At 40.3% G+C, this 15,579-nt stretch overlaps 1 protein-coding gene across 6 annotated transcripts in view; it reads right to left on the reverse strand.

Moving 5' to 3' along the window:
* Positions 1–15,579, reverse strand: part of CSNK1G1 (casein kinase 1 gamma 1) — a 183,131-nt gene that overhangs the window by 40,517 nt on the left and 127,035 nt on the right. For all 6 annotated transcript variants that reach the window (XM_017508059.2, XM_017508065.2, XM_017508063.2 and 3 more), the window contains 3 exons: positions 9,378–9,529; positions 7,069–7,303; positions 699–784 (listed from right to left, as the gene is read on the reverse strand). In XM_017508059.2, the coding sequence (XP_017363548.1) occupies positions 699–784; positions 7,069–7,303; positions 9,378–9,529 (473 nt within the window). The remainder of the gene's footprint in view (positions 1–698; positions 785–7,068; positions 7,304–9,377; positions 9,530–15,579) is intronic.

The raw sequence follows: 15,579 nt of genomic DNA on the forward strand, positions 1-15,579 counted from the left end.
GGTTTCACCATGTTGACCAGGATGGTCTCGATCTCTTGACCTTGTGATCCACCCGCCTCGGCCTCCCAAAGTGCTGGGATTACAGGCTTGAGCCACCGCGCCCGGCCTGATAAACGAATATTTTCTAAGTTCTCCTAAGGAGCACACCCTGCTGGCCTTTCTGGTAAAATGTGTAGCAGCTGTTGTTATCAATTTGTTCCAGAAATTCCCTGACATACTGGGAACACTCCACCTGCTACAGAATGGTAGTGGAGGAGGAATATCAACACAGAGAGAAAAGCAGCACTGTCAAGGCTGAGAGGAAATGAGGATAAAGATCATGGAAAATCCAAAAACAAGGAAGGGAAGACAAATGTGAACAAAACAGCTTCCAAAACTCAGGAGAGCATTTATAATGTAGACTAATGTAACTAGCCCGTTTTCTTATCTCCATAGCCAATTATCCTGTGTGTGTGTGTGTGTGTGTGTGTGTGTGTATGTTTTTAATTGTTTATTTTTAAATAGAGATGGGGTCTATGTTGCTGATCTCAAACTCCTGGACTCAAGCAATCCTCCCACCTCAGCCTCCCAAATTACTGGGATTACAGGCATGAGCCACCATTGTATGGCCAGGCTCCTTAAAAACATGAAGCCAGAGGCCCCTTCATTAACAACTGAGCATTGAAACAAAGCCCTTCACTGAATACTTTCAAGGATACCTTGAGTCCTTGCCAAGGGAGGCTGCCTCGAAGGAAATACATGAACATATGGCCTAGGGCTTCCAAATCATCTCTCCGGCTTTGCTCTAAAAGGGAAGACAGATCACACATTATGTTTGCAGTTATTAAAGCAGAAAGAGGTTCAAAACTAAGTAATCCCTTCAGAAACGCTTAGGCTCTGGAAAGGCTCTGCTTATTAATTATTTGCATATTTAAGCCAAGGATAGTATTTTAGATCAAAACCCAAAACCAATGTGTACTTCCTTTGTCTAGATCTGTTGATGGTAAGTAAATATCAAGAGAAAAGAGCAAATCCTGAATTAAAACCAAGCACAAATCACTGAACAGTGAATAACCACCCCTCACTCAATGCTGTCACCTTCCTGAAAGTGAGTAGATTTTAATGAAATGCTATTTCCAGTATATGGGCTACAATTACCCTTTAGTTACCACCAGGGAGTAAGCAGCAGATAAGCAACCCAAACTGCTAAAACAGTCCATTCTGGCTAGGCCTGCAAAGAGACAAACTGCAAAATGGCTAGCATACGTGTCTAGTACTTTTTATTCATCATAAAAATGAACACTTATAAATTCAGTTTCCTATCAATGAACATCAGTACATAGTCTCTTGGTTTCTATTCAATTTGTACCATGTCCCATAATCTCAACAACATTTTAAAATTTATTACTAAGGTCCTCTCAAAATTAGATGGGTAAAGCTGGGCACATCTGTAGTCTTGGCTAGTTAAGCGGCTGAGGTGAGGCCAAGGGCAGTGGCTCATGCCTGTAATCCCAGACTCTGGGAGGCTGAGGCAGGTGGATCACCTGAGGTCAGAAGTTTGAGACCAGCCTGAACAACATGGAGAAACTCTGTCTGTACTAAAAATACAGAATTAGCTGGGCATGGTGGTGCATGCCTAAAATCCCAGCTACTCAAGAGGCTGAGGCAGGAGAATAGCTTGAACCTGGGAGGCAGAGGTTGGGGTGAGCTGAGATAGTGCCATTGCACTCCAGCCTGGGCAACAAGAGGAAACTCTGTCTCAGAAAAAACAAAAATGAGGTAAGAGGATCACTTCGGCCTAGGAGTTTGAGATAAGTCTGGGCAACATAATGAGACCTCATCCAAAACAAAATAAAACAAAAAATCAAAGTTCCTGTATTCTGGAAGTATATATGAAACAAGTTGCTGGGTTTTTCTCTCCTTTTAATTGGGAAGATGAAGATGACAAAGAACTGCAAAATAGTTAATAAAAAACTACAACTTCATCTCAGAAAATATCCTACACATTCTTTGATTGTTAGACAGAATCTAAGTAGTACACGCCTTCATTTCTTTTTCTTTTTTAGAGAGAGTCTTGCTCTATTGTCTAGGCTGGAATGCAGTGGTGCGATCATGACTCACCACAGCATCGAATTCCTGAGCCCAAGGGACCCTTCTGCCTCGGCTGAGTAGCTAGGAATATAAGTGTGTGGAACCAAATCTGGCTAATTTATTTATTTTTATTTTTTTGTGAAGATTCGGTCTTGCTGTGTTGCTCAGGCTGGTCTCAAACTCCTGGACTCAAGCAATCCTAACGTATCAGCCTCCCAAACTGTTGGGATTATAGATGTGAGACACTGCACTGAGCCCATGTATTCATTTTGAATTTGCCAATTATGGTTCATTCTCAGACTTTTTTTTTTTTTTTTTTTTTTAGACAAGGTCTCGAATTGCTGCCCAGGCTACAGTGTAGTAGCATGATCTTGGCCACTGCTGCCTCGCCCTCCTGGGCTCAAGTGATCCTCCCACCTCAGCTTCCTGAGTAGCTGGGACTATAGGCACGCACCACCACCCCTGGTTAATTTTTGTTATTTTTTATGGAGATGGGATTTTGCCATGTTGCTCAGGCTGGTCTTGAGCTCCTGGGCCAATCAAGCAATCCACCAGTCTTGGCTTCCCAAAAAGAGCTGGGACTACAGGTATGAGCCACCAAACCTGGCCCATACCAGACAGTTTATGTGTTTATTTTTCAGAATCAAGTTTAGGGCTTTGTTAGAATAAATTATAGAAGCAAGACTAACAGGCTCCCTTCAACTTGATTGTGCTTTCTTTGTACAGAAAGTAAAACCCAAGAGAGCCAGAGAAAGCTGCTCAGCTAACTCAAAATACAGAAGTGCAACATGTTTAACTGCTGCCTTATAGGGAGTCTGCATAAAAAAGAATAAATAGTAGTCTACAGGGTAGATAAAAAGAAAAGGCAACTTTCTAAATAGTGATTCGAAGGGGCTTTTAAAAAGATGGTCACTAATGGGAGGGAGGGGTACCCTGACAGAGATAAATAACATAAAACTAAGTTGGTATACATCAGTGAAAACAATCTTAAAAAGAATGAAATAAAACAACAAGACCATCAGAATCCTTTGTCTACACGGCTTGTCTGAAATTTGCAACAAAATATATATAATTGAAAACAAAAAAGCAGCTATACAAAAACAGTTTGTTAACAGAACCTAAAGATGCACAAATGAAACAGAGAAAACAACAACCAGGGCGAGTGGAGGCCACCCACGAAGCAGGGCAGATAGAGACACGACTATGCAGTTTCTCATACTGTATCACATCTACTAATTGCCTCTCCATTTGTATATCCACTTTCTGTAACAAGAGGCCCCTTGGTCATTAAGAATTCACTGACAAATGTTTGAATTTTAGACAGTTGAGCACTAGAGGGCGAAACCCTCCACATTTTCAATATTGATCAGGCCTACAGAAAAGAGATTTCTCAGCAAAATTATAAAATGAGATTAAAAATTTGTTTAAACTCACTGGAATAAGTAATAAAGTAACTTTTCAAATCCTGAGGAAAAAGAACTGTAGAATATGGAAAAATAGGAAAAATAAGGGTTTCTAAATCAAGAAGGATACCTAAATAAGGTACCTAAATCAGCTCAACGATTTAGGTATCTAGATCTTTGTTTATCCTTTCCACTAATTTAATCCAGTGAAATTAAGCATGACCAAGTCACCTCCTTTGGGTCTCAGTTTTCTCATCTGAAAATAAAGTGTCTGATCTGGAGAATCTGAAAAGTCATTTTCCAGCTCTAAAATCCTAAAATAATCTGGTAACTTAAAGCCATTAGGGCCTTTCAAGAAAAGAAAAAAAAAAAAAAACAGTGAAAACCAGAGCATGCTTTATTTTCATATGCCTTTGAACACTCCACATTTGTCCAATTCATTATTTCCACATGCCCTCATTTTTTCATTTAGAATATTTTCATTTTCAAAGAAGAAAGGTTTCCAACACCAGTGAGACCAGCAGGACACAAAATTCTTCAACTCTTCTGACTGGGCCAAATGGAAGGTGTCATGGGGGTGGATCCCTCATTAACTGATTAATAACCTCCCTTGGGGGTGAGTTCCCAAGAAAGTTGGTTGGTAAGGAGGGCCTAGCACACCCCACCATGTGATCTGCACACGCTAGCACCCCTTCCCCTTACACCACGAGTGGAAGCAGCATGAGGCCCCTGAGGCCCTCACCAGATGCAGATGCCAGTGCCATGCTTCTTGTACAGCCTGTAGAACTCTGAGCCAAATAAAGGTCTTTTCTTTAAAATTAACCAGTCTCAGGTAATCCTTTATAGCAACAGAAAATGGACTAAGTGTGGCTACTATGATGTGGCAACTAATTTAAGGTTTAGGAGGCTTTTTCTCTTGTTCTCCTCCTCCATAAAATTAAGAAGTGATTTTCTTAAAGCCATTTGAAAATACACATCCCAGTCCTTTCTTCTTCATTGCAGTACAAAAAATGCAACACATTTAAAAACCAATAGAATCAGAGTTCCTATGAAAACCTCTATTGTTTGAGACATGAGAAAGGGTTAAAAAGCAGTTACAACTTCCTGTATGTATTCTCTGTAATGTGGAGAACACAAAATATGATGACAGGTTAGATTTCACTTGAAAAACTCTGGTACTCAGTAAGCCAAGTCTGGGAGTAAACTCAAAGTTCCAGCAGGAATGGCAGTACACCAAAAGATGAAACAGTCTGATGCACAGTAGATGCTTACAACATATTTTGTTGGATAAATAATAATCAGGATAATTATAATACATATTGACCTTACTATTATCAGGCATTATGCTAAACATTTTACATACACTGTCTCACAGAACTGTGTATTACAGGGATAATTATCACACCCATTTTATACATGAGATAACTGAGGCTGAGGGAGGAAGGATACTGGATCAAAATTACATAGCTATTAAGTAAGAGTGCCAGGATTTGCATCCTTTTTCTTAACCACTAACCTGTATCTCATACAAACAGAACATGAATATCCATCCCTTGTCTGTTCTCAACTTTCCTCTTAAGAACAATATAATTAGTACTCAAAGGCTGAGCCCAGGAAGCAGGCATTAGAACAACTTCTAGAGTTTGTCAGTTAAACCACACTATCATAATTTTATTATTTAAGATATAGTTTTTGTTTCCTTGTAAAAAGGAAAATTACTTGTCATTATGAAGGAAGAAGGGGATACTGAGGACTATGCAAGAGACCTATGTCAGGCATGGTGCTTTCACATATATTATCCATTCAACCCTCAAAATATCCTTGTGAAGCATTACCCTCATTTTACAGATGAGTTTCAGTGAGATTAAGTAACTTGTCCAAAGTAATGCTGATAATAAGTACCAGAGGACTTCTAGTCTAATTTTAAAGTATTACATTTATTTAAGTGAGGATTTCCATGTGGTTACTGAAAAATCCTGGTAACATCATAATTTCAAATCAAGTTGTATCACTTTGTAATGTCATTTTTACTCTTCACTATCACTTGAATTCCTCAGGTGAATAATCTATGTAGTTTACTCAATGAGGCAACTTAGTAGATATTACATTAGTCTTTAAATACTTATTAATGTGCAGTCCAGGCATGGTGGTTCACATCTAAAATCCCAGTACGTTGAAAGGCTGAGGCAACAGGATCTCTTGAAACCAGGAGTTTGAGACCCACCTGGGGAACACAGTGAGACTGTCTCTATAAAAAATTTTAAAAATTAGCTGGGCATGATGGCATGCCCCTGTAGCCCTAGCCACTGAGGAGGATGAGAAAGATTTCTTGAGCTTAGGGGTTTGAGGTTATAGTGAGCTATGATCACACTGCTGCTCTCCAGCCTGAATGAGAGTAAGATCCTGTCTCTGAAAATAAATATGCTGCGCATAGTGCCTCACACCTGTAATCCCAGTACCTTTGGAAGGCTGAGGAGGGCAGATCACTTGAGCCCAGGAGTTCAAGACCAGCCTGGCCAACATGGTAAAACCCCGTCTCTAATAAAAATACAAAAATCAGCTGAGCATGGCGGTGCATGTCTGTATTCCCAGCTACTTGGGAGGCTGAGGCAGGAGAATTACTTGAACCCAGGAGGCGGAGGTTGCAGTGAGCTGAGACCACGCCACTGCACTCCAGCCTGGGTGATAGAGCAAGCCCTCATCTCAAAATAAATAAACAAATAAAATACATATTGGTGTATAATAGTTCATTAATATTTAAAAATATTTCATAATTATTTCTGTCTAGGAGTATGGAATCTGATAATAATTGTTTGACTACTTTCTAGAATGTTGATTTTCAAAATGTTTTTTTCCAATCATCTAGGAGTCTTTTCTTCAAATAGAATCTTGCATGGAAGCCTAACATATGAAACATAAAAAAGGGAGGCTTTTTTGAAGAAGCAGGCAAGCCCAGGGCTCTGCCTGCTTGGTCTCCCCACTGTCCTTAGGCTTCTCTGACAAATACTCTCCCCCTTGAGCTAGTTCCTTACAAGTAAGGTCTTCTGCCTTGATTAGAGCATTTCACAATATTTGTGCAGGTGTTTCTCCTGAGTAAAATGCAAGACTCATGGTAAAGCCGGTATATTTTCACTGCATAAGACATAAGCTCTTCCTTGAAGACTTCTGTGCAGAACTATGTCCAGTGAACAGAGAATTCTACTCCATTTTTAGTGAGGCACTCTTCCCCACTGCAGACATCAGCCTGATATCCTTTTCAGGGCTGTCATATACGGGGTCATACCTAAGCAAATACCACATTCATTACTAAACTCACTAAAATGCTATCCTCTTTTTACAATAATTCAAGTACTACACTGCTGAGAAACTAAACATTTGGCAACACAGTGTGAAGGATTAAGAGCCTATGTATAGTCGATAGGATTCTTTGAAAAGTCACTAACTTATCATCTCAACTTCTCATGTATAAAAATCACTTAACCTTGTAAAGCAATAAAAACCACAAGCTGTAATGCACAATGAGGATATAAGTGTTACTGGAAAAATAAATTGATCTAATGACTCGCCCCTTTCATGGAGCAGAAAATAAACACACCTTTGCCAAGATGCGTGTTGATAGACATGTATCTTGCAGTTCCAGTTAAACTTTTGTGTTCCCTATAAGGTATGTGTTTTTTGGTTTCAGGGTCAATGTATTCCTTGGCTAGTCCAAAGTCTATAATGTGTATAACATGTTCTTTCTTATTGCCTTGTCGGCCAATCAGGAAGTTCTCTGGCTTGACATCTCGGTAGATGAGGTTCTTTGAGTGCACATATTCCATTCGAAAAAGCTGAAAGAGAAACAAATTATGAAAATACTCCAAAGAAGTGTATCAGGAAAATACATCAAAACATTTTCTTTTATCAGACTAAGGTTTTAATTACTGAAGTAACAGTAAAATTCATCTCCTTTTCACCACCCAGAGTCACTTTACTGACCTGGAAACCAAAAAATATTTTTGTTATAAATACATACATAACAAATATCAAGACTAGGAAAAGAAAGTGGATAGTACAGGTCTGCTAAAATGATAATTCAATTTTACCTCATAATGTCACAATTTGTAAATGATGAATGAAATTAATTGTTTATATGCTACTTCAGAAAATTAAGCAGTTGAGGGAAAAGAAGTATTCCCAGGTAGGAGATATCAAACTGTTGGTGACCTTTGAGACAAATGCCACTGCCATATTCACCTCCTACCCACATCTTCCTATCCTTAGTTGGACAAGACTACCTAATCCAGCTTTCATCGTTGTGAAGCCCAGAGAAGTTAATACTGACCTGATATCACATAGCTAATTAGCAGCAGAGACAGGGAAACAGTTCATTTTATTTTTTTTATTTTTTGAGACAAAGTCTTGCTCTGTCTTCCAGGGTGGAGTGCAGCCTCTGCCTCTCGGGTTCTAGCGATTCTTGTGCCTCAGCCCTCACGGGTAGCTGGAATTATAGGCACATGCCACCATGCCGGGCTAATTTTTGTATTTTTTTGTAGCGAGGGAGTTTCACCATCTTGGCCAGGCTGGTCTCAAACTCCTAACCTCGGGTGATCTGCCCTCCTTGGCCTCCCAAAGTGCTAGGATTATAGGCACAAGCTATTGTGCCTGGCTGAAACAGTTCATTATTGTTGTTATTTTACATTTATTTTAAGATTATTTTTGTAGAGATGGGGTCTCACTATGTTGCCTAGGCTGGTCTCAAACTCCTGGTCTCAAGTGATCCTCCCACCCCAGCCTCCCAAAGTGCTGTGATTACAGATATGAGCCACCACGAATAATCATAAAATTATTTCAAATTGTATTATTTCTATCTACTAAGCTTTTTTACTTACTTTTAGTACAGAAAGAAAAGCTCAGACATTTAAATTTGGGGCTCAAAAGTCAAAGTCAATTATCTAACATTTCCAAATTTTTATAGGACAGTGGAAGCGATCATTACCATTTTAAACAAATAAAGATACATTTACATCCTTCCCTAAAGGGCTGTGACAAACTTCTCAAAGAAACTGCAGAAACTGCTTCTTAAACTGGTATTGATGTGTAATTTTGATAAGAGTTACAAGAGCTGCCTCTTCAGGTGAAAGTTGTCTCAGAGAGAACTGGAGGCCAGAGAACTACAGCAAATTCCTGGGCACACAGTTTTGAATCTGAGTGTTAGTGCAATGAGTTATACTGTCAATCTTTTCTTGATTGCAACAGTGAAGGGAGAGAGGACATGACAAAGCCTTACAGATATATGTTTAAAACATATAAATAGGTTGAGTGCAGTGGTTCATGCCTGTAATCCCAGCATACTGGGAGGCTGAGGTGGGAGAACCACTTGAGACCAGTTTAGACCAGCCTGGGCAACATAGTGGAAGCCTGTCTCTACAACATTTTTTACAAAATTAGCTGGCATGGCACCTGCAGTCCTAGCTGCTGGAGAGGCCGAGGCAGGAGAATTGACTGAGCCCAGGAATTTGAGGTTGCAGTGAGGTATGATCATGCTACTGCACTCTAGCCTGGGGACAGAGACCCTGTCTCAAAAACAAAAAACAAAACAAAACAAAATCAAAGAAATTATTTGCATTTTTACAACTCCATCTAATCATCCTCTTTCTCCCAAATCTAAATTCTATGCTTCCTGTCCAGTTAAGGGCAGAGCATTGCTCCAATGTGCAAAGTCTTAAAATAGAGCAAACTGCAGATGTAGTGTGACTTCTCTTGAGTTTACCCTTTTTGCCCCAGCCAGCTTCCCAGAATGCCATCAAGCCTGTGAGTACTAATTCCTGATGTGTCACTACAGCTAATAAATCACCAAAAGGCCCACAAGGATGTGGCTGAAGAACCAGCCTATTCTCTTTTAGAGCAGCAATTCCAACTTACCAACTGGATGGCTATCATTAACACCGTCTTCAAAGTAAATGTTCGGTCACAGAGGTCAAACAAGTCTTCCAAGCTAGGGCCAAGGAGCTCCAGCACCATGGCATTATATTTCCCACATGGTCCAAAGTAATACACCTGTGGGAGACCTTCACCTGAAAGCAGAGGGAAAATGGGGGTACAGAGTGGGAGGCACAAAAACCAAAATATGAGAGAACGGTTTTAGCACTGAAAAAAGTATTTTTAAAAGTACAGCTTGTGAGATTTCCATTTTCTTTCATAGTCCCTACTGGAAACTTAAACTTGGCACAACAGCTTCAGTGGGAACTAATAATGGTGGGACAGGCTAAGCCATTGAACAATACGTTCAAATAAGTAGTTATTTAGTTATTTAATACCACAGTGCCAAAAACACTTCCACTGCTGTACAAGATAGAGAATGGTCCCTCATCCACTGAATCTTCCCAAAGGATGCCTGAGAGTAGAGTATCATAAAAGGCTCTAAGGATGGCTCACTGAGATCAAAGCCCTGGCTAACAGAACTTTTTACATTAGCTGGTTCATGAGCACTCCCTATACTTAACTGCTATAGCCACATGGGCTATTTGCAACTGTTGCCCTATGGAGAACTCCAATTGAAGAGGCAAAGTCACAGAGAGTACAGCCTGGTTCTAGGCCAGCACAACTTGCCCTCTTTTCACAGGCAGTTTCTGCAGTTTTTTGTTTTCTATCAGCTGGAGAAAAGCCAACAGACACTTAAGTGTTTGGTTGCTAATAAGTATTGGTGAAAGAAAAAAGGGGAAAAAACACAAGGCTGGGTTTTCCCCAGATTTGAAATTCATTGCTATTAAGAAGCTAAAATCCAGACTTTTTCACCTAAGTGGTAAACTGTTAATAAATTTCCTTTACAAAGTGCATTGTAAATATGAGGCATTCACTAAATATATAACTGGTACCATGAGAATAGTAGGCATTAATAAGATTACAGAGGCTCACGCCTCTGTAATCCCAGCACTTTGGGAGGCTGAGGTGAGTGAATCACAAGGTCAGGAGTTCGAGACCAGACTGACCAACATGGTGAAACTTCGTCTCTACTAAAAATACAAAAATTAGTGGCACGTGCCTATAATCCCAGCTACTTGGGAGACTGAGAGGCAGGAGAACAGCTTGAACCCGGGAGGAAGAGGTTGCAGTGGGCTGAGATGGCGCCACTGCACTCCAGCCTGGGCAACAGAGCGAGACTCTGTCTCAAAAAGAAAAGGAAAAAAAAGATTACAGAACATTAAAAAATTATCTTGTTTCATAGAGCAGAAACATTTCCATTTTATACATTTATGTATATAGTGGTCTACAGTTATATGTTGTAGATTATTGTTTGCCTCTGCCTCCAAGTGTTTTAGACAGCAGAATTCTCTCCATTTTCCCACTCCTGCCACCGTTTTTTTTTTTTTTTTTTTTTAACTTGAGGCAAGATCTCAATGTCACCCAGGCTGGAGTGCAGTGGTGACACTGCAATCTCTGCCTCCTGAGACAACGCAATCTTCCAAGCTTAGCCTCCCAAGTAGCAGATGGGACTACAGGCTCGCTCTACCACACCAGGCTAAGTTTTTTATTTTTTGTAAAGATGAGGTCTTGCGATGTTACCCAGGCTGGTCCTGAACAACTCCCATACTCAAGTGATCCTCCCTCCTTGACCTCCCAAAATGTTGGGATTACAGGCCTGCCAAAGTGCTGGGATTACTGTTCCCTGCCCCATTCCCTTTTTATTTGTATGGGTGGCATATAGGCAGATGTACATGCAACACATCCTTCTTTCCAGGGTAGTTCTTGTATATTTGGAATTAATAACTATTTCATATATTGTATTAGTCTATCTTGATCCATTAAATTCTAAACAACTTTTTTTTTTGGGGGGGAGGCAGGAAAGAGTCTCACTCTGTCACCTTAGGCTGGAGTGTAGTGGCACGATCTTGGCTCACTGTAACTTCTGCCTCCTGGGTTCAAGCAATTCTCGTGCCTCAGCCTCCCAAGTAGCTAAGATTACAGGCATGGTGTCCAACTAATTTTTTTTTTTTTTGTATATTTAGGAGAGACAGGGTTTCACCATGTTGGCCAGACTGCTCTCGAACTCCCAACCTCAAGAGATCCACCCACCTCAGCCTCCCAAAGTGCAGGGATTACAGGCGTGAGCTACCATGCCCGGCCTAAATCCTAAACAACTTGAATGTCTTCTTTAAATATGTTCAGTCCTAGCTTATATCCTCCAATAAATATTATTCCTGATAATTCAATAAATATCTGTTCAATTGTCTTTTGGTTGTTTTGATTCTCCCTATCTCCAAAACAGAAAAGGATTTAATGTGAAGTTTTTTTTTGTTTGTTTGTTTTTGAGACAGAGTTTCACTCTGTAGCCCAGGCTGGAGTGCATTGGTGCATCTCAGCTCATTGCAACCTCCGCCCCCCAAGTTCAAACCATTCTCCTGCCTCAGCCTCCTGAATATGTGTCTTTTTTCTCTGTTGTTTTGAAGAAGTCATTTTTCAGTTTTTTTTTAAATATACAAAACCCAGTAGTTGTTTCCAATGACTCCTGCTGAGACATCCAAAGCAGAACATTCTGTCCTAGAGATTTACTGCTTTTATTAATCAGACACATGGTAAATGCAGTTTAGGGATCTTTTAAATTTATCTCCTATATAAGGATTTCATGCCACTAAAATGTTATTTTCCTAATATAAATATTATATTCTTCAAAGCAGGTTGTGGCAGAGCCTGCTGTTTACAAGCCCAATAGCCATTCTCCCTCTCCTTTTTTCTTTTGTGACAGGGTCTCACTGTGTCACCCAGGCTAGAGTGCAATGGTGTGACCACGGCTCACTGCAGCCTTGACCTCCTGGGCCCAAGCAATCCTCCTGCCTCAGCCTTCCAAACAGCTGGTAGCACAGGCACATACCACCACATCAGGCTAGTTTTTAAAATTTTTTCGAGAGATGAGGTCCCACTACGTTGTCCAGGCTGGTGTCGAACTTCTGGGCTCAACTGATCTTCCTGCTTTGACCTCCCAAAGTGCTGAGATTATAGGCATACCTCTCCCTCGCTTTTTTTTTGAGACGAAGTCTGGCTCTGTCGCCATGCTGGAATGCATCGGTGCAATCTTGGCTTAATGCAATCTCTGCCTCCTGGGTCTAAGAGGGTCTCATGCCTGAGCTTCCCAAGTAGCTAGGACTATAGGCACACACCACCACACTCAGATAATTTTTGTATTTTTAATAGAGATAGGGTTTCACCATGTTGGCCAGGATGTCTCAATCTCCTGACCTTGTGATCTGCCTGCCTCAGCTTCCCAAAGTGCTGGGGTTACAGGTGTGAGCCACAATGCCCAGCCTTCCATTCTTTTAAAATAACTTTTTTTTTTTTTTTTTGCTCTGTCACCCAGGCTGGAATGCAGTGGTGCGATCTCAGCTCACCACACCCTCTGCCTCCTGGGTTCAAGTCATTCTCCTGCCTCAGTCTCCCAAGTAGCTCGGATTACAGGCCCCTACCAACCATGCGTGGCTAATTTTTGTACTTTTAGTAAAGACGAAGTTTCATCTTGTTCATCTTTTTGGCCAAGATGGTCTTGAACTCCTGACCTCAAGTGATCCACCTGCCTCAGCCTCTGAAAGTTCTGAGATTATAGGCGTGAGCTACTACACCTGGCCCAGAACTTCTAATTGTTGCAGATAGCAACTTGCCCAGTTATAACTCCAATCTTCCTTGACAATTAGGAAAGACCAATGAGATGGAAGCAGAAATGAGTGTATAATTCTTTTTTTTTTTTTTTTTTTTTTTTTGAGACAGAGTCTTGCTCTGTTGCCCAGGCTAGAGTGAAGTCACACAATCTCAGCTCACTGCAGTCTCCGCCTCCTGGGTTCAAAGCTGGGACTACAGACACGTGTCGCCATGCCCGGCTAATTTTTGTTTAGTTTTTGGTAGAGATGAGCTTTCGCCATGTTTGTCAGGCTGGTCTTGAACTCCTGGCCTGAAGTGATCTGCCTGTCTTGGCCTCCCAAAGTGATGTGATTACAGGCATGAGCCTCCACACCTAGCCTCTGAGTATATAATTCTAAAAAAGCTCTTTCAAGAGAGCTGGCTAGAGTGAAAGGTGTGACCCTCTAAAGGTCCCAGAAGCCATTTAGAATCACCAGACATCTTGAGGATGTAAAATAGTGCCAAGAATAGGTGAAGCAAAAAAGAGAAGAACTCAAGTCCCTGATGGCTGTGGGGTAATCATGCCAATGCTGGACTTTTCTTCCCTCTGGACCTTTTTTTTTTTATCAAAAAGAAAAGTCAATCTCCACCTTGACTGAGCTACTTGTATTTGGATTTTTTAAAAGCAGCCAACTCTAATCCTAATTAATAAATGTATCCCTCCATTCATTGGTTAAATTACAAATCTGGGCATAATATCCTCTTTCTAAAGTACAAGCTAAAAGCCAGGTTTGCTTAGAAATATAATACTGGCATAATTCCCTACACTTGTTGTCAATACTTAAGGTTCAGTTTAAATGAGACAACTGATCTTATTCTCAATAATCTTTAGTATCAAATCTAGATATGTTTTGCAAGAAGTTTCCATGTTTACAACGAAGTCACAAAAGCATTTTGAGTAATACCTATAATTTCTAACTATAATGTCACCCATAACTCCCACCTAGGAACTTTAAAGAATTAGGAGTTCCTGCTTTTATTAAGTACCCTGAGACCTCACAACACACTGGCAGGCTTTGGGATGCTCAAAGCAACTTCTAAACCACTGAGTGGCTTTGAAGCATTTCTAGGAGAGGGACAAGGTCCAAGATACTAGTGTAGAAGGAGGTCAAGTCAGAGTCTTAGATCTAGTATTTGCTTCTGCTTTCAACTCTGGCAAGTTCCTTAGCCTCTCTGGATTAACTTATTCATCTGTAAAGAGGAGGGGGTTTACACAGTGAGATACCATCTCATGTCAGTCAGAATGGTGATTATTAAAAAGTCAGGAAACAATAGATGCTGGTGAAGCTGTGGAGAAATAGGAACACTTTTACACTGTTGGTGGGAATGTAAATTAGTTCAACCATTGTGGAAGATTTCTCAAGGATCTAGAACCAGAAATACCATTTGACCCAGCAATCCCATTACTGGGTATATACCCAAAGGAATATACATAATTCTACTATAAAGACAGAAGCACATGTATGTTTATTACAATAGGAAAGACATGGAACCAACCTAAATGCCCATCAATAATAGACTGGATAAAGAAAATGTGGTATATATACACCATGGAATACTATCCAGCCATAAAAAGGAGTGAGATCATGTGCTTTATAGGGACATGGATAAAACTGAAAGCCATCGTTCTCAGCAAACTAACGCAGGAACAGAAAACCAAATACCACATGTTCTCACTCATAAGTGGGAGCTGAACATTGAGAACACATGGCCACAGAGAGGGGAACAACACACACCAGGGCCTGCTGGGGTTGGGGGAGAGGGGAGGGAACTTAGAGGACAGTTCAATAGGTGCAGCAAACCATCATGGCACACGTATACCTATGTAACAAAACTGCACGTTCTGCACATGTATCCTGTTTTGTTTTTTTCTCTTTAGAATAAACAGAAAAAAAAAAAAAAAGAGGAGGTGGTTTAGACTGTTTTCTTTCAAAACCCAAATTCTTATTATGGCTAGGATTTCCTTCTAGCTGCTTTTTGAATTCCTCTTTGTAAGGCCACAGAACTACTATGAATGAAACTCACCTCCATATTTTATGAAATAACATGTGCCACCAATTCAAACATAAGCTGGTAGTGAAACTCAACTGGAAGTGTATCTCTCAGAAATTTCTTTAAAACTTAAAACAAAACAAAATCAGATGCAACGACTTCACCTCCTACCTACTAAGAATTTCTAAAAGTGGAAGCAAACATTGCTCCACAGTGATTCTGATGTGTAACCTCAGCTGAAAAACACTTTATCTAGAGAGCAGAAATAAAGGGTATTGCTTTGGTTTATGATTAATATATCATAAGGATTCAGAAAACACTGACAAGTCTCTTTCAGAAGTTCTTTCAGATCAAAACAACTGGACTCAATACCTTTTGAAGGAAATAATTTTAAGGCAAGCTAACAAGATTTCTCTGTTTAAAGTTTCTTAGGTATTACAGAAAATATACCTTTAAGCATAAAAGT

Source organism: Cebus imitator, unplaced genomic scaffold (assembly GCF_001604975.1).
Source record: "Cebus imitator isolate Cc_AM_T3 unplaced genomic scaffold, Cebus_imitator-1.0 Scaffold386, whole genome shotgun sequence".
In the NCBI taxonomy this organism is placed as follows: domain Eukaryota; kingdom Metazoa; phylum Chordata; class Mammalia; order Primates; family Cebidae; genus Cebus; species Cebus imitator.